General features: G+C 21.4%; 7 protein-coding genes and 1 non-coding gene across 8 annotated transcripts; 4 read left to right on the top strand and 4 right to left on the bottom strand.

Annotated features, from left to right (window-relative positions):
- Positions 1 to 308: 308 nt before the first annotated feature.
- On the top strand, positions 309 to 2,234 carry PY17X_1313800 (chromosome condensation regulator leucine aminopeptidase; the record flags this gene model as incomplete). The annotated part of the gene is made up of 1 exon (XM_724642.1): positions 309 to 2,234. One exon carries the CDS (start codon positions 309 to 311, stop codon positions 2,232 to 2,234), a length of 1,926 nt encoding a protein of 641 aa, XP_729735.1.
- A 1,205-nt stretch (positions 2,235 to 3,439) lies between these two features.
- Positions 3,440 to 5,543, top strand: PY17X_1313700 (conserved Plasmodium protein, unknown function; the record flags this gene model as incomplete). The annotated part of the gene is made up of 2 exons (XM_022957038.2): positions 3,440 to 4,717; positions 4,836 to 5,543. The coding sequence occupies 2 exons, from the start codon at positions 3,440 to 3,442 to the stop codon at positions 5,541 to 5,543; spliced, it is 1,986 nt and encodes a 661-aa protein (XP_022813522.2).
- A 395-nt stretch (positions 5,544 to 5,938) lies between these two features.
- PY17X_1313600 lies at positions 5,939 to 6,051 on the bottom strand. Its single transcript, XR_002696582.1, has one exon. It is a non-coding gene; the product is annotated as a U5 spliceosomal RNA (small nuclear RNA).
- Positions 6,052 to 7,450: 1,399 nt separating this feature from the next.
- On the bottom strand, positions 7,451 to 10,446 carry PY17X_1313500 (ATP-dependent RNA helicase DDX5, putative; the record flags this gene model as incomplete). The annotated part of the gene is made up of 3 exons (XM_022957037.1): positions 7,451 to 7,923; positions 8,070 to 8,160; positions 9,457 to 10,446. 3 exons carry the CDS (start codon positions 10,444 to 10,446, stop codon positions 7,451 to 7,453), a joined length of 1,554 nt encoding a protein of 517 aa, XP_022813521.1.
- Positions 10,447 to 13,453: 3,007 nt separating this feature from the next.
- On the top strand, positions 13,454 to 17,449 carry PY17X_1313400 (conserved Plasmodium protein, unknown function; the record flags this gene model as incomplete). The annotated part of the gene is made up of 3 exons (XM_022957036.1): positions 13,454 to 16,528; positions 16,638 to 17,133; positions 17,292 to 17,449. The coding sequence occupies 3 exons, from the start codon at positions 13,454 to 13,456 to the stop codon at positions 17,447 to 17,449; spliced, it is 3,729 nt and encodes a 1,242-aa protein (XP_022813520.1).
- A 1,529-nt stretch (positions 17,450 to 18,978) lies between these two features.
- On the top strand, positions 18,979 to 20,409 carry PY17X_1313300 (conserved Plasmodium protein, unknown function; the record flags this gene model as incomplete). The annotated part of the gene is made up of 3 exons (XM_022957035.1): positions 18,979 to 19,135; positions 19,302 to 19,648; positions 19,903 to 20,409. The coding sequence occupies 3 exons, from the start codon at positions 18,979 to 18,981 to the stop codon at positions 20,407 to 20,409; spliced, it is 1,011 nt and encodes a 336-aa protein (XP_022813519.1).
- Positions 20,410 to 21,312: 903 nt separating this feature from the next.
- Positions 21,313 to 23,484, bottom strand: PY17X_1313200 (RNA-binding protein, putative; the record flags this gene model as incomplete). Its single annotated transcript, XM_022957034.1, has 4 exons — positions 21,313 to 22,392; positions 22,489 to 22,557; positions 22,749 to 22,969; positions 23,196 to 23,484. 4 exons carry the CDS (start codon positions 23,482 to 23,484, stop codon positions 21,313 to 21,315), a joined length of 1,659 nt encoding a protein of 552 aa, XP_022813518.1.
- Positions 23,485 to 26,189: 2,705 nt separating this feature from the next.
- On the bottom strand, positions 26,190 to 26,642 carry PY17X_1313100 (conserved Plasmodium protein, unknown function; the record flags this gene model as incomplete). Its single annotated transcript, XM_022957033.1, has 1 exon — positions 26,190 to 26,642. The coding sequence occupies one exon, from the start codon at positions 26,640 to 26,642 to the stop codon at positions 26,190 to 26,192; it is 453 nt and encodes a 150-aa protein (XP_022813517.1).
- Positions 26,643 to 27,852: the final 1,210 nt, after the last annotated feature.

Below are 27,852 nucleotides of genomic sequence, written 5' to 3'. Positions count from 1 at the left end.
AGCAAAAAAATAATACACAAATAATACACAAATAATACACAAATAATGCCCAAATAATGCCCAAATAATTCCCAAATAAACATTTCCCTAGCCTATAAAACGCACTCTTTCCCCACAGCATCCATTAGTCAATTTATTTTTTGCGTAACAATCGCTTCTATAATGTTTGCATATATTGTGAGTTCAAAATAAATATGCAATGCGTGATAATAATGCGTAGATAATAATGCGTAGATAATAATAACAATAATAATACATACATATATATATGCCAAGTTGCATATTTCCAATTTGTGCATACCATTTCAATGTATCTAACACAGTTGAAAATCAAATTTGTTGGTAAAATTTTTGAGGATAAATTTTATAAAAATATTAATAAACGTTATTATTTTTATAACATAAAGCATAATCAAAAACAAAATTTTTTTTCTTTTTTTATATCTAATAAGATAAAAAATAAAAATAATTACAATAGTGAATATCGTGAATTTCGAACATTTAACACATATCAGTATCAAAAAGATAAAATAGAATCTTTGAATTTTTTAAAAAAAGTAAAAAGGTTTTATAGTATTAATAATAATATAGAAAATTCTAATATATCCTTTTTGAAATTAAAAAAAATGTCACTAAACGTTCCACAGGTAATTAGCCTCGACCCTACTGTTTTACCAGTAAATTATACGACGCCAATTAATGATATAAACATTGTATTAAAAGATTCAGTAAAAGAATGTTGTAATTTTGATGATGATATAGTAATCTTTTTAGTTCACTCTAAATCTGATAAAGATAATGGAAATATGAAAATAGGTTCACAAATTAAGGATAGTAAAATAAATGAATTTTTATCAAAGAATGAAGATATTTTTAATGGAAAATTAGGAACATTTAAAAGTTTTTATATCTCTAATGATAAAAATAAATATATTAATTTATCTTTTATTAGATGTGGAACCATTGATGAAGAAATGTCAGAATTTGAAATTCGAAAAATTGTATCTAGCTTAGTTCAAATATTACATGATAATAAATCGGTAGCTACATCTATCATATTTGAAATAGGAATAAATGAATCATTATTTAGATTCTTTTTAGAAACTGTTTTTTACGAATATGTAGCTGATGAAAGATTTAAATCAACTGACAAGGTCGACAAGGTCGACAATAAAAGTGATGGAAGTGGAAGTGCAGAAAATATGAAAAGTTTGGAAATATTTTTGAAAAATTATAATAATGATTATGTTAAACAAGTCGATAAATCACGAACCTATTTTATGGGGACATATTTTGCATCTCAACTTATATCAGCACCATCAAATTATTGTAACCCAGTTTCTTTAGCAAATGTAGCTGTTGAATTAGCAGAAAAATTAAATCTAGAATGCAAAATTTTAGGAGTAAAAGAACTTGAAGAATTAAAAATGGGAGCATATTTATCAGTAGGAAAAGGTAGTATGTATCCAAATAGATTTATTCATTTAACTTATAAAGGAAAAGGAGATATTAAAAAAAAAATTGCATTAGTTGGTAAGGGTATAACTTTTGATTCGGGAGGATATAATTTAAAAGCTTCTCCTGGTTCAATGATTGATTTAATGAAATTTGATATGAGTGGATGTGCAGCTGTTTTAGGATGTGCTTATTGTATTGGATCTATAAAACCTGAAAATGTTCAAGTTCATTTTTTAAGTGCAGTATGTGAAAATATGGTTTCTAAAAATTCATATCGACCTGGTGATATTATAACTGCATCTAATGGAAAAACTATTGAAGTTGGAAATACAGATGCAGAAGGAAGATTAACATTAGCAGATGCATTAGTATATGCTGAAAAAATTGGTGTTGATCATATTATTGATATAGCTACATTAACAGGTGCTATGTTATATTCTTTAGGAACAAGTTATGCTGGTGTTTTTGGAAATGATAATAAATTAATTAACAAAATATTAGAATCATCTGAAACTTCTAATGAACCTGTATGGTGGTTACCAATAATTAAAGAATATAGAGAATCTTTAAATTCAAAATATGCAGATATAAATAATATATCATCAAATGTTAAAGCATCTTCAGTTGTTGCATCTTTATTTTTAAAGGAATTTATTAAATCTACATCTTGGGCTCATATAGATATTGCTGGAGTTGCTTGGAATTTCAAAGATAGAAAACCAAAAGGTTTTGGAGTTCGACTTTTGTCAGAATTTATTTTAAACCATTCTATATAATTATTATAAAAAAAATTGATAGTTTTTATTATGTATTTTATAATTAGTGAAATATATATCTTTTTCATTTTTAAAGTGGAATATATTTATAAATTTATATTCATTTCTAAATATGAATTTTTACAATTTAGGCGTTTAACTAGTTTAGTTGCTTATTTATGTTCTAAATTCATTTTAATATTTAGTAGACAATTTATCTACTCTCTGGAAGTTTCACGTCGACCGTTGCATTTGCATCTTATATATGCATATATATATATATATATATATATAGATGGATCCACTTTCGACTTAAAATTTTTTAACTTATCGCCAAACTTTGAAAATGTTATATTTCCAACTGTACTAATAATGCATAGAAATGTACACAGGAAAGGGGTACACAGGTTTTACAACTGTACATGTACATGTATATATATATATATATGTAATGATATGCCCAGATAAATATCGTTATTTTATTCATATAAAAGTTGTTCTATACTTGAATTGTCATTAGGAATAGATGTTCTCTCCTCAAAGGGGGATGTGCATATGTGTGCAATATATTTTGTTTTTATAAAAAAATATATTTTTATTTATAATATGTTTTTAGATTTGTGAAGAACTAAATTGAAAAGATCAATTTTTAATTTATCAATTTTATTTTTTTCGCTTTAATTAATTATATCACAATAGTTTCAAATATATTGTTTTATTTAGTATATATATTAGACCGTTATTTTAGCAAGCCCGTTATTAGCCCGTTATTTATTTCTCTTTTTTTTCATATTTATGTTAATAATTTTGTATTTTTTAAAATGTACGCAAAAATAAAAATATATCTATGCTCATGTATATAATTTTTTTTTTTTTTTTTTTTTTTTGTCCAAAAATAATTTATTTTTAAAAGTTTGTTGGGATTATTTTGTAGAGCTTTTTTCTTTTAACATATTTTTGTTATTTCAAAAATATGTATGTGTTTATATTTTCTATACAAAAATACGTTGACGTGGTATAAGGGAGTGTGTATATTTCGAACATTTTTATTTCGAAAAAGTTGAAATATAATAAAAAATATCATTTAGTATTGTCTTATGTTCCCAAGTTGAGGTTTCCAACCCCGTTTTTTGAAAAGACAAAATTATGATATAATAATTCTTTATATTGCCAAAGGAATAAATAAATAAACGAATAAATATGCAACTGGTAGTACATCAAGCGAAATGAATTTGAATAAAATATCAACTAATAAAAATAATATACAGTCTAGTAACGAGAATGTTGCATTATGTGTTGTTGAGAAACTTTGGAAAACTTTAGATATAAAATGTGAGAATTCGATTGATTTATTTAATAATAATATTTATGATGGATTAACAAAAAAAGGAAAAGAAAAATTCAAAAAATATATTTTACCACATTTAAAATTAAAAGCTTATAACTTGGCGGCACTTAAACTTTTAGATAATGAAAATATCCTAAGTAACAAAAAAGACATAAATGAAAATAATTTAATTTTTAATATTAATAAATTAAAAAGAGTAGCAAATGAAAATGATGTATCTTTGTTATTAAATTTGAATGATACAAATTTATTAAATAAAAAAAAAAAAAAAAAAAAAGTTGGAATGTTAATTATTTCGAAAAAAACATTTATTAATATAATAAAAGAAAAAATTAGTATAGAGAATACATTATTAGATCCTGATAATTATATTTTAGATACACTTTTAGAAATGTCAAAAAATAAAAAATATTTTTTTATAAATAAAGAAAAACAACAAAATTTAGACAAATTTAAATTATATAGATATTATGATTACCCATTCGAACAACGACTAAATAATGCATATAGTAAAGTAGGAAATTATATAATTAAAAAAAATTCACAAAAAAATGATAATAATAATTATGATGAAATAGGAAATATTTTAAAAAAATCAGATTATGAATTAATGGAAAAAGAAAATATGTTAAACAAAATAATCCATGAAAGTATACTACAAGTATCAAAGAAAAATAAATCTAACCTTATTAGAGATGAATCAAATCAAATTAAAAATGATTTTGAAAATAATAATTTATACAATAATGTTAATCGTAAAAAATATGTGTATAGAGAAAAATTGCTTAAAAGAAAAGAAAAAAAATGCAAAGATCCTTTATATATATTAAAAAAAATTTTAGAAAAAGACAAAAAAGATATTAATTATAAACAAAATGTGATTATGCAGGAATTACAAGAATGTACTTTTCAACCAAATGTTTATAAATATTTAAATTACGAAAAAAATAATATAATTACACAAAAAAAACAAAAAAATATAATGGACAAATTTAAAAAAGAAAACTATGTTATAGAAAAAATATTTAATAATAATACGGATAGCATTATAGCAAAGGAAGTACATGGACATATTTTAAAACAAACTACTAAAAAACATTATAACACAACAAATGAAAATATTAATTATTTTAATTCCCATTTTTTGGACTACATGGTAAGCATAATAATATATATGATACGTGTGCATAATATGACAATATACCATCTTATTATTTATGTATATATATATGTATATATTTTTTTTTTTTTTTTTTTTTTTTTTTTCGCGGCAGAATAATCATAGAAAAATAAATCGAAAACATGAACATCCTACACATCGAGAATGTAGAAATGCTAGACGAAATGGACCAAACGGTTATAATAATAAAATAAATTCAAGGATGATAGAAATAAATTATGAAAATAATTGGAATAATCAAGTAAGGTTAATAGGGCGAGGATTAAAGGCAAAAATTGTACCTAATTTTAACTTATCCCAAAAAACAAACAATATGAACATACATACAAATAATGAACATTTAAGTGACAAAATGGTAACATATCACCAAAATTGTAATCGAAACAAAAAAATGGCTAATTCAACGTCAATTAAGAGTAATAATAAAAATGGCACTTCTTATAATGTTGGCAAAAATGGCGCTTCTTATAATGTTGGCAAAAATGGCGCTTCTTATAATGTTGGCAAAAATGGCGCTTCTTATAATGTTGGCAAAAATGGCGCTTCTTATAATGTTGGCAAAAATGGCGCTTCTTATAATGTTGGCAAAAATGGCGCTTCTTATAATGTTGGCAAAAATGACATTTCTTATAGTGTTAGCAAAAACGATTTTATGAAATCAATTATGTTTAATAGTATTAATTTTATTGAGCCCAAAACTCCCAAAATTATTGCAGTAGAAAATAAGAATGAACATTTAGAACAAATAGAAAAACTACTTTTATCTTTACCCCAAAAATTTTATTTTGCAAGCATGTGCTAAAAAATAATATATATAATACCCAAATTATTTTAATATTAAAAATAAAATTCATAACGAATAACAAAAAAATTGACGTATCATTAAAACTGCTATGTTTTTTGCTCTTTATTTTTTAAATTAATTTTTTTTTATAATTTTGTAAAATAGCTATATAAAGCTATTTTACAAAATTAAGATCAAAAATAATATGAACATTCAGGAAATAATTTTTTTTAAATTGTAAAAATAAAATACATAATGGAAAATCCTATAATTTTAATATATTCGTCATATAATATTCCATATTTTCAAGCTATATATAACATAATTTTGCTAATATATATAGCTATTTTTTTATTTATTTTTTTTTTTTTTTTTGGTCATGCAAAAATTTGATATTTTAAAATTGTTATACACACGCCAAATTGACGTGACAAAAATTTGTGGTATTGTATTTAAAGTACCTCCTACACGGCAATCTTTAGTAAAAGGCGAAAGATTGATTCGTTATGTAGTAAGTACACACACCAGGCATAAAAATATAATAATATTTTTTTTTATTATGTATTATTTTAAATATCAAAATCGTACCACTCATATTTATGTTAATATTATTAGCATATTTTTTAAATAAAATAAAAAAACAAATATAAACACTAATTTGAATTATATCTTTGTTATATAGTTTTTATTGAAAAAAAAAAATATAAATTATTTTTTTATTTATTTGAAATTATATGGAAAACTGTTTTATTGTTATTTTTGTACTAATAGTAATATATGGATAAATTCGTAGCAAGTATTATATCAATATTAAGTAAGTACATGGTTGACGCATATTATCATGCACTGTCGTATTTTCTTTCTTTTCTAGTAAGCTATTAAATAAATAGGTTTTTCTATTTGAAATATAGTAAGGAAAAAATGTATCCATAAATGTATGAGAATTCTAAGATCTAAGTTTCCACATATTGCTAATCGCTTTATATTTTAAATTTAAAATAACAAATTTTTACTTTTTTTATAAGGGTCAAACATCCAAAATTATAAAAATTAAAGGTGATAAACTAACCATTTCAAATTTTTCTGTACTTATAAAAAATAATGAACTATATTTTTTAAAATGAGTTCATTAAGTATTTATAATATATTAATACAAAATTATAAGAAAGTATTTTTACTTTTCAATTTTTATAACTATTTATATTTTTTGTGAAAATAATTTTTATTCTTTACGTAATATAATTGGTTAAGTTATTTTCCATGTGTTGTCTATCTCGTGTATTACATATTTCATGTTGTAGATGAATAAGTAATATCAATATATTTCCAAATTTATAGTAAAAATTTATTAAAATAATTGTTTTTTATTTTTTGAATGATTTTCAAATATAATTTGAAAGAGATATGATACATATAGTTTGTTTTATATATTACTTGTGAGAAATACAAAATGGTAAATGAAAATAATGAATAACAAACAGTATTATTATGTGTTCATATGGATATTATATATAATTAAACATAAATTATAACCAAAAAAAAAAGAAAAAAATATATTCTTTTTAAAGTAATTTTTAAATTATAAAATATTTAAAAAATATAATATTAAAACATAAAAATACATAAAACTGCGTATTATTGTATACCGCATATATGTATGTATAAATATACATGCATTTAACATATTTAACTAAAATATAAAAAAATTAGTATGAATTTCGTAAATATTAAACATAAATGTTTATAAACAAACTATATAAATATGTATATGGGATAGTGAAATATTGGATATTCTTATAATTAGCTATGATTTTAAATATTTTATATTTTTTTGATAGTGTATAAATATTATTAAAATAAAAGATTTATGAATAAATTTTGATTATATCATCTCCTATATAATATAAAAAACTAAACACTAAAAGTTAGTAATATCTATTTCCGCCTCTTACTGGAAAATTGTTAGAATTGTATCCTGAACGTCCATAACTATAATAAGGGTTTCTTCTTTGACTATTACCCGTTGAAAATGATATTTTTTCTAATTGTGGTGGTATAGGTTGTTCAGATTCTCTTAATATTTTAACTAATTCTTTAGCTAATCTATATTTATCAGATGTTAAAAATGTAAAAGAGGCACCGTGAGCACCTGCTCTTCCTGTTCTACCAATTCTGTGGACATAATCTTCAATTTGATTGGGAAAATCATAATTTATTACAAATTTTACATTTTTAATATCAAGCCCTCTTGATGCAACATCTGTTGCTATTAAAATTGGACTTTTTCCTGTTTTAAAATCATTTAAAACCCATCTTCTTTCATCTTGTTTTTTATCTCCATGTATACATAATGCTGGCATTCCCTCTAATCTTAAAGCCTTTGTTATGAAATCAGCACCTAAAAAATGGATAAAAAATATGTACATTATATTTGAGAAATAATATATCGCATACATATATTTAAATTGGTATTATCTAATAAATATATGTTATCAAAAAAATAAACTTATTCATTAAAAATTGTAATGTTTCTTTTTATATTACTTCTTTTGGTTTCCACAAAAACAATTATCCTATCATTTTCCTTGAATATTCTTTGTAGTAATGATTTTAAATTTCCCAATTTTTCATGTTCCTAAAGAAAAAATAAAGACGTATAGAAATTGGCAATAAATAAAATAATACATATATATATATATGAATAAAACTTAACAAAAAATTATATATTAAGAATATGTATGGAACTGTATAATATGAAAAAAATATAAGCATATAAAAAAATAAGAACATGCACATATATGTATGCGAGATTTCTCGCTTCTAACATATAATAAGGATTATATTTTTGTTTTCGTCTTTATTTGAATTAAATCATGGCGAATCAAAAATATTATAACTAACCTCATTGCAAATTTAAAGTGATAGGACTTCAAAGCAAATAACTATTTAATTTGGGGTTTCTCTTATATTAATTTTTTATTTTTCAACAATCTTGCCATTTTCTTTCTTTTTATAAAAAGATATATACATCCCCCATGAATATTATTAAACCCTCATTTTTTTTTTATACCCATTTTATTGATTATTCGTGTGAAATAATTCATAAATAAAAATAAAATTGGGATATAAAAAAATATATACGTAAATGCATATATACATCACGAAACAAAAAAATAATAATTAATTAAAAAGGGATCCATACATGGTTGGGCAAATGTGATTGGGTAAAAATAGAAAATACTTTAATTAGAAAAACCTTTTTATCACTTATAAATTTGCAATGACTTGCTATTCTGCTCCTTATTATATGAACTTCGACATAAAAATGGGTGAGGATAAACATAAGCTGTGGTATGTAATATATATGTGCATATAAATATTAGCAAGACAAAAAAAACGAAACAAAAAAGAAACAAAACAGAAACAAAACAGAAACAAAAACAGTTATGTATGGGATGTTATGCATGGGATGTTATGCATGGGATGTTATTAAGTCGGTGCACACTAAGGGCGACATTATCATAACATCCCAAATTCGGAAAGCAGTGAACAAAATGCTACAAAACAATAATAAATCCACTAAAAATAATAAAACATTTAATTACATAAAAAAATAATGAGTATGACATAAAAATATTAAATATATCACTAATATTTGAAGAATGATTTCTTCAAAAATGTGCAAATATATGTTAACATGCAAATTACATCAATATATAAAAATTAGGAATAAAACGAAACAATGTAAAAAAAAATTGTTGCAAAAGCCTAAAAAGGCATTAAAATGTGCACATGCAATATATGTGTGTGTATGGGTATATAATTAATTTTATTAACAAGTCATAATTTTTTCAAAATTTTTTGAATTAAGCATTGAATTAGCTAGCTAAAAAAAAATATTTTTTTAATTGCATAATAATAAATGAATTACCTCAATAAGATAAATTTCTTGTTTAATTCTACGACATGCTGTTAAAGTTAGCGAACCAACATTTACATGTATTGGCTGATCTTTACATAAATCTCTAGCTAGTGCTTGTACTTCTTTTGGCCAAGTAGCGGACCACATTAATGTTTGTCTATCTGGTCTAATTTGTTCAACAATTTTTCTAATTTGCATTTCAAAACCCATATCTAACATTTTATCAGCTTCATCTAAAACTAAGTACGTAACTCTTCTTAAATTAGTTGCATTTTGTTCTAATAAATCAATTAAACGTCCTGGGCAACCAATTAAAATATGTACTCCTTGTCGTAAGGCATAAATTTGTCCACCTTTTGGGACTCCACCATATGCACAACTATTTTTAATTTTAGATTCTACTGAAAATTTAATACATTCTTGCCTGATTTGTTCAGCTAATTCTCTAGTAGGTGCTAATACTAAAACAATTGGTCCATCCCCATGTTTTAAACTTGGTTGAGCTAATATATGAACGAATGCAGGTAAAATAAAAGCAAGTGTTTTACCACTACCCGTTTCAGCTTTACCAATCATATCTTTACCTGATAAAGCTATAGGCCAACCTTGTATTTGTATAGGGGTAGGAGAAACAATATTATTATTTCTTAAAGATTTTAATACATAATCAGGAAAACCAATTTTATTAATTAATTCAACAGGGTTTGGTATATTATCGCCACCTAATATAGTAATTTTATGTTTATCTCTGATTTCTTTTACCTCTTTTGATGATAATTTACGAATATCATCATGTTCTTTATAAAAATTTTTTTCAAATGGTACTAATTTAACATTAGTCCAGTCAACTGGATTTAAATTTTTTCCAAGTGTGCTTGAATTATTATTATTGTGATAACCCGAATTATTTCCATGATTCTGTCTTCCTGAATGGTAGCCTCCACCATAGCCCTGATGATTATTATTTGATCGATTTTGAAAATTATTAAAACCTTTCATTTTGTTTATCGTATTTCTCTATTTTGTATTATATATGTTTTATTTTGCTTTATTTTGTAGTTTCTTTTTTGTATATACGCTTATTTTTATGTCTTTACTTCGTTTTGGTTATTGTTAATATTTTGACCTAGTATGTGTTTTTAGTACATATGTATCTTTTATTGAATATATTTTATTTTTAATAACTGTCTGCAAAATGGGCATAAATCTATGCAATTGTGCTTAGCTATTTATCCTATGGTTATTAAATTGTACATAAATATAAATATATATTCTACAATTTGAATATAAACTAAACGCAAAATGTAAAATTATGTTTTTAACTTAGGAAATTGAAAAATTTAGAATGAAAAAATTAACGATATTTTCACACGCATTTTAATTACTATAAAAAGAAATGTTTATACATGAAGTAAGAAAAACATTTTATGCATATATAATTATGATAATAAAGATGTTATATATTTATGAATTATATATAAAAATAGGATATATTTTTTTTGTTTCAATTAGCAAAACTTTGAAAGCTCATGAAAAAAACACTATACTATAATATGATAAAAAGTTTGTAATTTCAAAAATAACTCAAAATATGTCTCTTTGCGCATAAAAGGAAAAATATATATAAAAATTCCACAAACTACATAAATGAAAACATAAAAATATATAATTGTATTTTATAAATAAAGAGATGATATGTTTATGTAATATATAAAATATGGTTGAAATTGATTTAAATAAAAAAAATTCTTCAATTTTATATAAAAAAAAAAAATAATGTTAATTTTCGTGGTAAAGCATATTAAAAAAAATAAAAAAACGAAATACCATATACAAAATAAAAAAGGGAAAAATAAAACAATTTAACATTTCATTGTTATTTAAGAAATAAAATAATTTTTTTTCTGAAATGATAATACATTTTGTAAAATAAATTAAAATAATTTAAATAAAATAGTATAAATAATAATGTATATAATAATGTATATAATTTTTTATTTCATTTATTAAAGTTGGCTATTTATATATCTTTTAAGGGTGAGAATATATTTTATATTATTTTTTATATGCATTGAAAATTTTTATATTTCCTATATAATAAATATCTGCGTGGTTTGTTATTTTTATTTGGGTAATATGCATATGCATTGTAGCAAGCCAAAATACAAAAAAATAATAATGAAGATAAATGTCGATAAAATGACCAAAATATTAAACAATAGAAATATACATGTGACGAATTATCTACATGCTTATAAATAGCTGTTCATGTTTATGTTTGTTTTTTTTTCGTTTTTTTTTCGTTTTTTTTTTTTTTAAACACCAATGAAACATATTGCAGACTATTTGGAAAAATAATAAAATTATCGAAGGTTTGTACAACCATAGCTAAGTTGACTTAGATTTAAGAATTGCTTATAACAATCACACACATATATATAAAGAAAAAAAAACGATATATAATAGCATTACATTTATATTCTGGCATATGAATTATTCTTAAAAAAAAACTAAGATATATTTTTTCTATAAAAATTTGTGATATTTCCCTCGTTTAAAGTGTGTTTATATAGAGATTGATTTTTATCGTTATTATTGTGATATATGTATAAATATATATTTTTTTGAAGGTTTTATTTATCAAATTTGTTCATAATTATTTCGTAATGAACTATATATGTTTGGTCAATTAAGTTTTAAGTTGTTTAAGTGAAAGTACAAAATATAAGCTACTCTTTTATGTGTACATATGTATGTATAACATAATTAAAAATAAAGAAATAAAAATAATAAACATTCTAAATTTGTTCGCCATTCTACAATAATACAAACAAGGAATATACTGAGGTGTTTAGTATGATATAACGTGTATTAGTATGCAAATATAATATTTGTTCTTTTTTAATTGGTATAAAATTTGCATTACAGCAAATAAATTACAATGATTATCAAAATGTGAAAATAATTCATATATATAATTATGTAGGCTATAATAATGTGTATATATAGGCTATAATAATGTGTATATATAGGCTATAATAATATGTGTATATGTAGGCTATAATAATATGTGTATATAGGCTATAATAATGTGTATATAGGCTATAATAATATGTGTATATGTAGGCTATAATAATATGGGTATATGTAGGCTATAATAATATGGGTATATATAGGCTATAATAATATGGGTGTATGTAGGAATATTTTTTTATTTTTAATTTTGTTCGATTTCAATTCTTTAAACATACATTTGGGGTTGCAAATATGCATAATATTGCTATAATGCTTCAAAATAATGAAACAATAGAAATAGGATGTTTATCATTTTTTATGTTCTTAAATACAATTTCATAGGTTTTATGTTGGTAGACAGATAATTTTATATTGAATATAATTTAAAGCCAATATAAGTTGTATAATATTTAACATAGCAACTTTTAAAAATATAATTATATTTTTTTACACAATTTTTTAAATATATAAATCGTTGAAAAGGTATTGGAAAATAAAAATTGTATATATATATATATACATACATATACATACATACGCATGCACCCATGTAACTATAATGCAAGCACAAACGTTTATTCAATCTAAAGCATTCACATATATATATATATATATGTGGATATAAAAAAAAATAAAAATAAGCCCTATATTCCAAAGTACTACTAAAATAAAGATATATTTTGGAAGCATAAATATATTATTTCAAGAAATATTTTTAGAAGTCTTATAACCATTCTCAAGTTATATATGTAGGTATATATTGGAGAATTTTTTTTTTTTTTTTTTTTTTTTTTTTTATATATATTTTATTTTGAATTCTTTGGTAATTATGACAAACACTTATATTCTACTTAAATGAAAAATAAAAAAATTAGTGTCAATTTTTTATGGTATATTTATCAATTTTCTTACTTTTTCGAGAAGATTATAAAAGTTAATTGGTAACACATTTAAAATAATTTCCTAAAATAAATTAATATTAATAGTTATCATGAAAAATTATATTTATGATTGTAGAAATAAATATGAACAGAACAAATCAGATAATTTAGAAAATATTGGTGAACAAGTTGTAGATAATTTTTCTCGATGTGATAATAATCAAAATAAAATATGTAAAGTTGAAAATAAAGAAGCAATGATACAAAAAAACAAATATGTCTATCCAGCAAATAGTAAAGAAAAAGATGATAATAATAATAATGAGATGGAAACAAAAAAATATGATGATTGTAATTGGAGTGTAAAGAATATTCGATATAATAATGATGATAAAAAAAATAAATCGAATAAAAATATATTTCGTATTTTGTGCAAAAAATATACAAAAGCAATTATTCATAAGCCAAGATATTTAATACTTGGTTTATTTATAGGATGCTTGATGTGTATGGTAATGTTTTTTTGTGTTTATAATAATTTTTTGCAAAAATGTGATGGAAAATATGGTAGCGAAAATAAGAATGGTAGTGGCTGTACATACTCTGGTTTATTTTCCAAACAGTTAAATGGAAATAATTATTTCAAAATAAATATAGAGAAAAGTGAGGATGTAATAATTAAATCTAGTAATAAGATTGGTAAAAATGTAGATGATTTTTTGAAAAATTACAAAAAAGAAAAAACAGCATCTCTACTATTTTATATTGATAAAAATAACACAGATATTAGTGAAAATAATAATTTATTAAATTATGAAATATTGAAAGATATATTTTTTTTAATTGAATATTTTAAACAAATTAAAATAAAAGATAATAAAACATGGAAAGATATATGTAAACGATTTGACATACCATTAAATGGTTCAAAATGTTTTGTGTTAGGTCTTTTTACTTTTCAGGAAATACAAGCTGGATTTTATGATTCTGAAAATGATTTAAAAAAATATTTTGATAGTATAATTAAAAAAGATCATAAATCATTAATGAGATATTTTTCTAATAGTATAAAATTTATTCCACATTTTTTATATTACCCACATATATTTAATATAAATAATATAACCCTAAATAATATAATGTTAGATATCGGTAAAAATGTTGAAGCACTTTTATTTGTTTTTAATTTTGATGAAATGACTGATGAAGATTTGTTAAATGAATGGTTTGTTGAATTAAATAAAATTGTAGAAATAGTAAATTCTGGAAAATTGAAAGAGCTAGATATAAATAATCCAGATAAGACAAATTTTTTATACAAGTTGGAAATTAATAATAAATTAAATATAGAAAATGAAATAATAGATAAAAAAAAAAAAAAAAAAAAATGGAAAATTGGAGTTGTTAATAATAAAATTCTTGAAGAAAATGAAACAATGTCTATTATCTCAGGTTTTAAATCAAATTATTTATTTATAATATTATCATATTTTTTTATAATATATTATATTAATTCATTTACATCAAATATGAATATAAAACAAAAAAATATAATTACTATTATATTAAGTATATATGCTTTGTCTTTATTTTCTTTTAGTACAAGTTTTTTTTTATATATGCTATTTGGGTTATATATATTAAAAATATATTTCTTAAATTATTTTTTGGTGTTTTTTTTGAGTTTTATATTTTGTTGTATTAATATTTTTTATTATGAAAAAGAAGAAAAAAAGAAAAATGAAGAAATAACAAAACTTGTACAAAAATTGTCTAATAAGAATACATCAGAGGAATGTTGTAAAATAAATACGAGCAAATATTATTTTAGAGCTAGCTATAAATCATTAATATTAGTTTCTAAAATTATTTTAGTACTTATAATAATATATTTAATTGGTTTAACATGTTCATATAAAATTGTTAATAAATTTTCTGTAAATTCATTAATTAATCTTATTACTTTATTTTTTTTTTATGCCTTATTTTTTAATAATATTTTTTCAATGATGATATACAAAAGGGAAATAAATATTAACATTGATCAAGATAAACATATCGAGGGTTCTCAAAATAATTCAAATAACATTCCTAGAACAAAAGACAATTATATATCAGAATTAGCTAGTTCAGATGTTAATAATAATTTTGTTATTTCAAATATTTGTGAAAATTCAGGTAATAAATCTGAAGTAACCGAGAATACAATAAATGAATTTTATACACATAAGGATAAAAAAGGAACTAGAAAATATGTGCAAAATTATATTAATGAAAATGTAGAAAATTGTTCAAAATTAAATGAAAATTCGAATTCTCTATATCCCTCCAACTTAGTATCAGATTCTATTAGATGTGACTACAAAATGGATGAGAATAAAAAAGAAAAAACCGAAGAAAAAACCGAAGAAATGATCAGCGAAAAAATTGGCGAAAAAATTGGCGAAAAAATAGACGAAAAAATAGACGAAAAAATAGACGAAAAAATAGAAGAAAAAATAGAAGAAAAAATAATGCAAATATATGAAAGTTTGTATACTAAAAAAATAATAGGAATTGTAGTATTTTGTTCACTTTTATTTATTTCATTATTTTTGTATAAGATTATTAAGCATGATATAATATTTGATCCATATAAATATATAAACAACGATTCTAAATTGAATACATTTTTTTCTATATTTGAAAAAAAAGCTAATTATATATTAGAACCTGGATACATCGTTTTACCATCTTATAATGAATTTGATTATGAAGATGAAGAAAATAGAGATAAAATTATAAACTTAATTGATAGACTAAAAGATGAAGGATGTATTAATGAACCTATTATTTCATGGGTTCATGGATTCAAATTAAGCCAAAACATTTGTGGTAATATAAGCCCATTAGATAAACAATATAATTTAGATAATTATGTAAAACAGTGTAATGATATTGTTACACAAAAAACGAATAAGAAAATGCATTTTGAAGGTTTAAAAAATATTTTTTGTCAAGATAATGAAAATTTATGTACAAATTTTTATAACCTTATTTATTTTTGGATGAACATAAAAGAAGATGGAATATATGATAGCCAATTTGTTCGAATTAGGACAGATTTTCAGAATAATAATATGAATAAATTATTACCTCAATTTTATACAATAACTCCCCATTTATTCTATGAAAATTTTATAGTGGTATGAAAAATGACAAACAATATGATGATAAAACCTGTGTGTATACATGCCTAACTTTTCAATTTGACATTATTATTTATTCATTTATTTTATTTTCATGTATATGCAGATGGACCCATCTCATAACATAACTAGTAGTAGAATCGGATTTATACTTCATAATTATCCAACAAATAAAGATAAAAACACAAAATTATTAAAAAAAATAGAAAAAATTATAAAAAGTAGTGATATAAAAAATATATATTTTTACTCAGATACATATGTATTGTATAACCAAGCTTTAAATTTTTATCAAGAATATAAATCAATGCTAATATTATATATTTTATTAATATTTTTATTAGTATATTTATTTAATATAATGAGTATAATAATAATGTTTAAATTTTGGTTGTGTACAATTTTAAGTGCATTATATTTTATTCACTGTTTTTATATAAATACAGATTCGATAGGAATCATATTATTGATTCTAGGTTCAGCAATATCTATATCTCATTATTTATATTCAACTCTTTTTTTTAAAGAAATAATTGTAAAAAATAAAAGTTTTAAGTTGCAGATGTGGAAATCTTTACCTTACTTTATATTCCTGGCATTGTGTAAGTTTATCAAAAAATAGAAACATTAAATATAATTGTAAAATAAATAAGGTATCTTATTTTTTATTTATTTATCCAATAATACATTATTTTGTTTCACAATTCGTTTAACATATTACAATTTTTATTTTGTCTATTTTTAATAATTTCCGATGCAGATCAAATAAGTTTTCGTTTTAGTGATTATGTTTCCAATGTTTTTAGATTTTTAATTTTGAATCATTTAATTTGGTTTTTATTTTATTGTCTTATCATATTTTTTATGCAAAAAACACACAAAAATAGAGAACGATACAGATACAATCGCCAATCATAAATACAAATATTTGCATGCATCATGCTGTTTCATAAAATGTGAAAAATTGAAGAAATGATTAAGTGTGAAAATACACAGGGTTTCAACAACCCGGCTCCTTTTTCTCCCTTTTTTTCTGTTTTTTTTGTTTTTTTTTCTCCTTTTTTTTGTTTTTTTTTCCCCTTTTTTTTGTTTTTTTTTCCCCTTTTTTTTCTGTTTTTTTCCTGTTTTTTTTTCCCCTTTTTTTTGTTTTTTTTTTGTTTTTTTCTATGGCATTGAATTAAGCCAATTCAATCAAAATGCCATTTTAGTTCTCAACCTAATTGGTGGGAAAATTTGAGGCCCCAACTTATGAAGGCTGATTTTATCAAGTTGCAAATTAATGCGTATTATAAAAAATGTATGTATATGTATGTATGTATGTATGTATGTATGTATGTATGTATATATATGTATGCATGTATATGTATAGAGAGAGAGAAAATGTTTGTTGACAGATTTATCTTGCAAAATATAGAATCATTATTTTATTTCTTAAATGAGATATAACGAAGTTACGATATATTTTTATTTGTACACGCGTCTATATATACAAAACTTATTTGCTAAATATATATATATATACTTTTATTTTTTTCTTATAGAAAAGTATGAATTAATTTATTCTTAAAAAAATGAATATATATATGTTGTATTGTTTAAACAAATGAAAACACAAAAAAATAAAAATATATTTGTAATATGGTTTTTTCCAATTTTGAGGTGATAACAAAAATGGTAAATTTAATTCCGGAAAATATTTCCTATCTTCATCCATAATAAATCAAGTTGGAGAGAAAAAAAAAAAAAACATAAAAAAATATAAATAAAGAACCAAAATAATAAAGGAAAAAAAATTAAGAAAAATAAGATTGATATGTTCCTATGTATATAATTATATTATATATATATAAAAATATATATGTATATATTATATATATATGCAATATTATATTTGGAGGTAAATATTCCATATACGTGTTGGGGGTGTTTTTTTATAGGATTGCATGAATACAAGGGATATATATATTATATATATATATATTATATATATATAAATATATTTATATAATTTTTTAGTTCTCCATTTTTTTTATTAAAGTGAATTCTTTTTTATATTATAATTTTTTTAAATGCTTAATGCATATATTGAATTAAAAAAACGAAGATAACAAAACAATTCCACATATATATACATATTTAATAGTGAATAAAAATAATAAGGGTAGGATATATTTTTTTATATTTTTGAATAAATAGAAAAATAAAAAATACTAGGCTAAGGTGAGTATGATATGTTTATGCAATAATATGTATATAAATTTATGTAAACAATCAGAAAACATGGGGGAATAGAAAAAAATGGAGATATGTTTTTCTTCTCAGTTTATTTGAATAGATATGTGAAGTACATTATATATGCATATATGTATGTATATATATATATATTATTTTTAACAATTTTCTTTTATTTTTTTTATACAAACAAACAGTTGGATTATTGTAATAACATGGCGACAAAAATACAGTATAGCGTTCATACAACGAACAAATATTCAGTGTTTGATACTGATGCTTCCGATGAAGATCATCGTGATAAAAATATAAAAAAAAAAACTCAAAAAATAAATGAAAAACGTGAGCATGAAACTAGTAAACATGAGCCTGGTAAGCTTATAAGAAATTTGGAAAATCAAAAAAAAAAAAAAAAAAAAAAAAAAAAAATTAAACATTTAACCGTTTAACCGTTTAACCGTTTAGAATTGGTTACATGGATAGTGTCTTTATTTTTTTTACTCTATATTTGAATTTATTTTTTGTTTCTAAAATTTAGAACCTGAAGAAATAAGTGAAGTTAAGGAAATTTCTTTACCAACAATAAAAGAATATAATACAAAGAAAATACCTAACACATATTATGATAGATATAATAAATACCCAAACAATATAATAAATGAACCACATGAAAATAGTTATATGAGAGGTTATAGAGACACATATAATACCCGAGGAAGTAATTTAAGAAATAAATTTACAAGAAAAAGAGGAAGCTATAGCAATACTTCTACAAATTTAATGGTAAATAGTAATTTTTATAGGGGATCACGAAATTATGATTATAAAATGGATAGACGAAATTACAATCCATCCTACAATTATAATAAATTCGACTATAGAGAAGTAAGAAACAAAATAAGACATTACTCTTTTCTCTATTTGTTTGTCTGCATAATTTGACAATGTTGATAATGCTGATAATGGCCATGCTGATAATGACAATGATAATGGCGAGCTAAAGGAAAGGTCTATGTATATGCAATGTGGTGTATGGCTAGTTGCGAGATTTATTATAGTTGTATTGTTCAAAATAATAGTTTATTTTACATTTTTTCTGCATGTATTTTATACATTATTTTAATTTTTTTTTTTTACAGAAAATGTTTAATGATTATAATTCAAAGTATGATAATATGAAAAGAGATAATTATGGTGAGTCATCAAATAATGGTAGAAAACATGAAGCAGTTACAATTGATTATGATTTATATAGAAAACAACAAGAAAAAAAATTAAATCTTAGCAAAAATCTTGAAAATGCAAAAAAAAATAAAAATGAAATAAATGAAAAGAGTGAAAAAAATAACAAAATAAATAATTATTCAAAACGTTATGATAATAATACAGATGAAAATAATAAAGTAGAAAATACAAAAAGAAAAGCAATAAATGTTTATCAATATATTTTAGAGGAGGGGGGACGTGTTGATAGACTTCCAGGGTTTAGAAGAAATTTTAGAAATTTAAAAAAAGATAATCATGATAATTGGAATAATAAAAATGATACTAAATCAAAAACACCATATGATGAAAAATATTTTAAAAAAAGAGATCCTCCAAATATAAATGATACAAGAGCTTTCCCATCATTAACTAGTAAATAATAAATGAAATATTATTTATTTTTTTTTTTTTTTTTTTTTTAAACTTATATTTGTACACATATATATATGTATCCTTTGCATATATTTTTTTTCAATTTTTGTTTACATGAAAAACAATGATTTAAAAAAGCAACAAAAATGAAAAACTACAAATATAAATTAAGTTTTTAAATTTATATAAAAAATAATTAAATTTTTATCCTATGTTTTGACATAAGCTCATATGTGTTATATATTTTTAAGTTTTATTGAACATAATAAAAATAAAAAATTTGAATAAAAGAATAAAAATAGGTTTTTATAAGTTTTATAAAAATGATTAAAAAAAAATTAACATTCAAGGTGTTAAAATGAAACGAATACTAAATGAAGAGAATAAAAATAAAAATAAAAATAAAATATATATGTATACAAATGTGTATATACACTATATGTATATATACAATGGAAAAATATTCTTAAAATTAAAAAAAAAAAAAAAAATATGTCTTGGACAAACGTATACAAGTATATTTTCTTTTTTTGTAATTACTTAATTGTACAATAAATGTAAATATATAAAATTTTAATAAACACTCACAAATATGAATGTATATATATTTAAGCTTGAATGGGGCTGCATTTATTCGATAGACAAAATGTCCCCTTTCTTTTCTCCTTTTTTTTTTTTTTTTTTTTTTTTTTTTGATTTGTTTGATATTCTTTGTAATTAATTTAATATTATTGGTATGAAATATTCGGAGATGATTATTGGGGAAAATATTCTTGCATGCTCACAAAAAAAAAATTTAATTTAATTTGGGTATGGGGATAAAGCAATTGCTTCCCAACAAATATCCCAGAAGAAAATGATATGAACTGTATTTAAAATTTATTATGTATTTTTTTTTTCTCGTTTTTTTTTTATTTTTTGACAAGATATGCTGCTAGAGAGCTAAATTGATTCAGCCAATTTGGTAACTCATTTTTATTATCATCGTTTTCAGTTTGATCATTAGTATTTATTTCGGACTCACTTTTTTTATGCTCTTCAATATTGTTAAGGTTGCTTGCCAAATTGTTATTGTTATAATTGTTATTGTTATTGTTATAATTGTTATTGTTGTAAATGCTATTATTGCTAGTGGGAGGCATGTTAATAATTGGTGCATCATCTTGAGAGGGATTTAATTTTCTTGGGATATTCATTTCTAATATTTGAGGATTATATGATACAACACCTATAAACGTGTTATTAAAACTGATTTGAATATTATTATTCGCATTTATAATTTCATTAAATATTGGTGTTCCAGGGAATATAATATAAAAATGCCAATTTTCATTTGCTGATGCTAAACCAACTCTATCTTTATTATTAAAATAATTTTTATATGATTCAAAAATATTTATATCTTTTTCATTTTGTATTTCAAAATAATAAATGGCTTCAATTTTTGGTAAATTTTTCATTTTTTTTCTATGGCTAATTGTTATATTTTTTATATTATTATTTAAGAAATTATTTACATCACCATTTAATCCATATGCATTAATGTTTAAGCTGTCTTTGTTTTTCATTTCAAGAATTCCTTTCCACAAAATGGTATTATTATTGTTGTATATTTTTTTTTTTTCAAATTCGTTGATATTTTTATAATTTTGCAAATTCGACATAGGGTTGTTATTTAAGTTGGTTATGTTATTATTATTTGTTATGTTATTATTATTTGCTATGTTATTATTATTTGGTATATTTATACAAGGCCTGTTAAAAACATGCTGAACACATTTTCTCAAATGGTCACACAAAAATAATTTGACTCTTGGCGTTTTATGTGTTATACCATTAATCAATGTTTGGATAATATTTTCAACTTCATTATTATTTGAGTCTTTTTTATTTTCATATTCTCTTAATAGTTTATTTAATTCTGCATCATTATTTATGTTGTTTAAATTTGGGTTATCATTGAAATTTCCCATACGCATTCTTTTGTTTGGCTATAAAAGTGGAGCAAATAAAAAAAATATATTTTATTACAAAATGTGTGTAGTTTTAAAAATGGAAATAATATTTATTCATGTAAAATTTATTACTTCGTATTCTCTGGAATAGTTTATGTCTGCGTCATGTTGGTTGATCAGCCCATCTCCTGTTGTAAACCCCTATAATGAAAAAAGGGAAGAAAAGGAAAAAAAGGAAGAAAAGGGAAAAAAGGAAAAAAAAGAAAAAAATGTATGAATTTGAATGCGAATGCGAATGCGAATGGGAATTGGCTACTTTACAAATAATAAAAAAAATAAAGAATTTTCAATTTATAAAACATGAATAATAATAGATAAAGTTTAATTGTTACATTTCGGATAGGGCGCTTATTATTATTATTAACATAACGATTATTGTAGAGCTGATTATTATAAAATTGGTTTGTTCGATTCGTCTTTTTATGAAATTTATTATTGTTATTCGGGTTATTGTTTCCCATATTATTATTATTATAATTATTATTATTATCTTCTTCTCCATCACCTAATTTTGTATTATTTTTTTTGTAATCAATTCTTAAAGCTCGACCATCTATATAATCACAAACCGAGAAAAGAAAAAGGGGACGAATATGTATAACTATGTATGCATATGTTGATATTTTGTTAAAACATTATTTATAATAAAAGTAAAGAAAATATATGCATTAAAAGTGTATGTAGTTGTATGAATTACAATATATACAAACGAATAGATATGGTAAATATTAAAAAAAAAAAAAAAATAAAAATATAAAATGTTATTGTTAAATAATTACTTAAAATTTTCCCATTCATTTGCTTTAAACATCTTTTAGCCTCCTCCGGAGTACTAAAATAAACATGTGCATATATAGCATATGGTCCAACATTTTTATTGACTTTAAGATTTATATTTTCTATGGAACCAAAGGGTTTAAACAATTCTAATAATTCATTTTCGGTTGTCTCTTTTGGTATGTTTTTTACACATAAGATTCTTAACGGTTTATCATCAAATCTATGGTCAAATTCTTTTTTATTAGTACCCAAATTATTATTTTGATTTTGTATTTGTATATCAGTCATTTATTCGATCGTTTAATTAAATAATTTTAATATATAAGTCATTTAAAAATGGAAAAACAAAGTACAATTCCTTTTTTTTTTTTTTTTTTTTTTTTTTTTTCTTATTTTTACTTAACCAGTTCGGAAGCAATTATTTATAAAGAAGAAAAAAATATATTATTTGTTTAAAAAATTATATAAGATCAAATTTCTACAAAAATTTTGATGTCATAAAAAATATGGTTTTAATAATATACACAAATAACGTTTTTATGTGAATAAATTTGTGTTATTAATTGCTGAAATATACTAGAATATAATAAAGCAAATAATATGTAGGGGTATAAATATACAAAAGAACATGTGGGAATTCGAATAATAAAAGTCTGTGATATTTTTATTAGACATATATGTTTTCTGCGTTTTAATCTGGCTCACCTTCCGTAATATATTTATACACAAAATATATGGGAATATACATATATATATATATATATATGTGTACGCTTTAATAGTTTTTATGATTTTAACACATATATTTATTTATATGCTCTTTCTTTAATCAATGCCGAAAGTATATATGCTTGAAAAATTATAAAATAAAAATAAAGCGTGTGCAAAAAAGAAAAAAAAGCTTATTATCACGCGAATGTGTTTTTTTTACAACTCTTCAATACAAATATGTACTTTCCTTATATATAATTCGGTTTGCACATATTTAATGAATTATTCATGAATTTATCAAATTTTTATTGAGATTAAAGATATACGTATGTATATATATATATATATAAATATGTATAACTAAAACATTGGGCCTATTTATTTACAATTTAAATTATTTGGCGTTTTAATTTATAAGCATTTCACGTTTGCTAACGTATTATGCAAATAAAAAAAAACATATATATTATTTATTAGTTTATTTATGAACCTTTTGTATAAAATGTTATTTTTGAAATTTACAAAAAATCTGCCGCTAGTGAGAAATTGCATATTAATCACCCATACGTTTATTTTACATTATTATTTTCATATAATTAAAAATATATTAACATAACATACAAAAAATAATAAATTCAAAACAAAATCAAATGTTTTAAATATTAATTTTTCTATTTATGTTTTATTTCTTAAAACTATACAATTAAATTCCTCATAAAATATATATTATAAAAAAGAAAAGGAAAAAATAAAAAAAAATAAAAAAAATAAAAAAAAAAGATATAAACATGTTTTTATGAATATATTTTTATGCATATATTTTGTACCTATGTCTATATTCATTTATTTTTTTTTTTAAAAATTCGTCACTTTTTTTCGAATTAAAAAAATGGTTTATTTTTAAATATTCTTTAATTGAAAAAAGAGTTAATTTATAAAAAATATATAAATAAAAATGTTTTTTTAAAAAAAGGATTTTGAATATACATGCATAGGATTGCACTAAGAAGAAATGTATGGATATATTATTTTTAATAAGTACATAAAAAAAAAAATTAATTAATTACGCACATAATAATATATATATATACATACATACATTTCAATACTTTGACCATCAGTAAATTTATTATATTACAATAATTTTTTTTATATGAAATAATTTAATATATTATGTTATTTCATTATTTAATAATCATAATTTTTTATTTTGGTATTATTATTAGTACTATTTTTTTGAGTTTAAATACAAGCGGAAATATATATAATCATATTTTTTTCAACTGAATATTTTTTTTATTTTTTTTAATATATTCTATATCACTTGCGAACACTAAAAAGAAGGAATATTCGTATATAGGAAATAATGCTTTAGGCAAATTTTTGAAAATATTCGATATCAGAAATTTTTATAAAACGTTCGCACTAAAGCGTATACATATGCATATGCATGTCATATGCATGTACATGTGTTGAGTTATACATACAATTCAGTATAATATTACATATAGCAAAGTTGTACATCATATATATGACTTGGTCATATTAAATAAGGAATATAATTGTATCCAATTCCTCGATGTACAAATACACACATGTATAAAAGATTGTTTATGAGTAGCACATTTGAATTGGCTAATATGTTTACTATATTATATCACTATGATTTGAAAAATACATCAGCATTATGATATAAAGGACGTATTATTGATTTTCTATTTTGGATATATATTTTTTTCACTTTTTCTTTTTTATTATCAAAATTTTTAAATGTTTTTTGGGAAATATCAAATGTGTTTGTATATAGCTAAATAAAATATTATACGAATATCTTTTTAAAAAAAAATAAAACATAATTATATAGTAACGTTGAAAAAGGTTAAATATGTGCAAAATATATATATATATATATATATGTATGGAAAAACTATGTTTTTTACATTTAACCAAAAAATATATATTATTGTTATTCATACTTTGAATATAATATAATGAAAAAGACTAAGACGAATGAATATATGTATTAAATAAGAAAATATTTGATTATAGAAAAATAATATTTATGTTGTAGAGAATTATATATGTGAAAAAAAAAAAAAAAGAAACGGATTATTAATAAAAAAAAGAAAATATTATTTTAATATTTTTCTGTACATGAATTATGCATAAAAATGCCTGTGTATTGTCTTAGCAATTGAAGGGTTTAAAAATACAAAATTTATTTTTATATCATAAAACAAAAATGAATGATACAAAGTTTATCACTTAAAAAAATATAATAATTATTCATCTTCTTTGCATTTTCTTTTTTTTAAATCATTGTTATAAGAAACACATGAATTTATTATTCTCTTTGTCGCATCTTTATTAAGTTTGATAGTTCGTTTTTCTTGATTATTTTGTTTGGTATTTTGGTGACTTTTTTCTTTTATTTCTTTCATTAACAATTGAACTTTTTTTAGTTCCTTTTTAATGACATGATCATTATTTATCAAATTTCCAGATATTTTTAAATATGAATAAAAAAGAGAACAAATAAAATATGCCAAAAATGAATTAAATTCAGCATATTCAATAGGGTTTAGTAAATTTTCAAAATCTGTTAATGAATAATTGGAATTTATTAATCTAAAATTAGTTTGAAATTCTTTAATTATTGGGTCTAAAGTTTTAAGAATTTCGATATTATCTCCTTTTTCACACATCTGGGATTTATCATTTATATTTTTATTCATTATACTTACAATTTTATGGAAAAAAAAAAAAAAAAAAAAAAGAAACTGATGAGAGTTATTAAAAAAATATATACAACAATAACTGTTTGTTTATGTTATTACAGTTTTATATGTAACTGTACAAAAAATATATTTGTATATACATAAATAAAATAATATGCACACCCTTAAAAGCTATAATACTTGAAAAAAAAAACATGCACATATAACACCATCTAATGGTTGTTAATTATAGCTATATAAATGATAATATATATAGGGTTTTATTTAATTTTTTTTTATTTTAATTATATATTCTTGTATGCTATTTTTTTTTAATTAATATTATTTTACGATCTTGAAAATCAATTTTTTATTCTTTGGAAATATATATATCACTTTTTTTATGCATAGCCAAAATATCATATTACTAAAAAACATGAATATGTAATAATATTTTATAGATTTAGTACATTGTTAAATCAACACAAATTATATATTTGTCTTGTTAATGATAATACGTTTTTTTTCTGTGGTTGCAATATGGTTGTATATATATTTAGGTACAAGCATAATAATAAGTGTTTCTCTCCTATATTTATTTATATAATATAATTTAAAAAATTAAATAAATAATTATGTTGGTTAATTTTTATGATATATATATTTTTTTTTCGACGCTGACAAATGTATATAACGTTTGTGCATCCTTTTTACTTTAATTTTGTTTTTTTTATTTATTAAAAAAAAAGAAAAATGTTTACATAAAATTTGTATGAACAATTACGCAAAATAGCAAATGCTCATTTTGTTACGTTTTTTTTTATTTTTTTTTTTTTTTTTTTTTTTTTTTCGAAAGATGTAAATTAATTTAAAAATAATGTTGCAATATAACATCAAAAAAAAAAATTGAAAGTGCAGTTTTAACGTTCATAAATCGTAGACTTTATTTGGAATTAATATTGCATGTATGTATGTATGCATATATTTGTAAAAATGTGATATATATATATTTTTTTTTTTTATCCACACTGTATTTATATTTTATAAATATGTATAATTGTATTTTATATATAACGTTTTAATATTTGTATAGGTTGATAAAATAAATGAGTAAAATGTATACACAGGTATAATGCGCCATTTTTTTTTCATATTAAAGTCAATTTTCAAAAAAAATAACTCAAAATTTTTAGTTAAAAAAAAGTAATGTTTTGTATTTTGATAGAAT

The sequence above is a fragment of the Plasmodium yoelii genome (assembly GCF_900002385.2).
Source record: "Plasmodium yoelii strain 17X genome assembly, chromosome: 13".
Lineage (NCBI taxonomy): Eukaryota > Apicomplexa > Aconoidasida > Haemosporida > Plasmodiidae > Plasmodium > Plasmodium yoelii.
The sequence above is the reverse complement of the archived record's forward strand: the minus strand, read 5'-3'. Positions and strand labels throughout refer to the sequence as shown.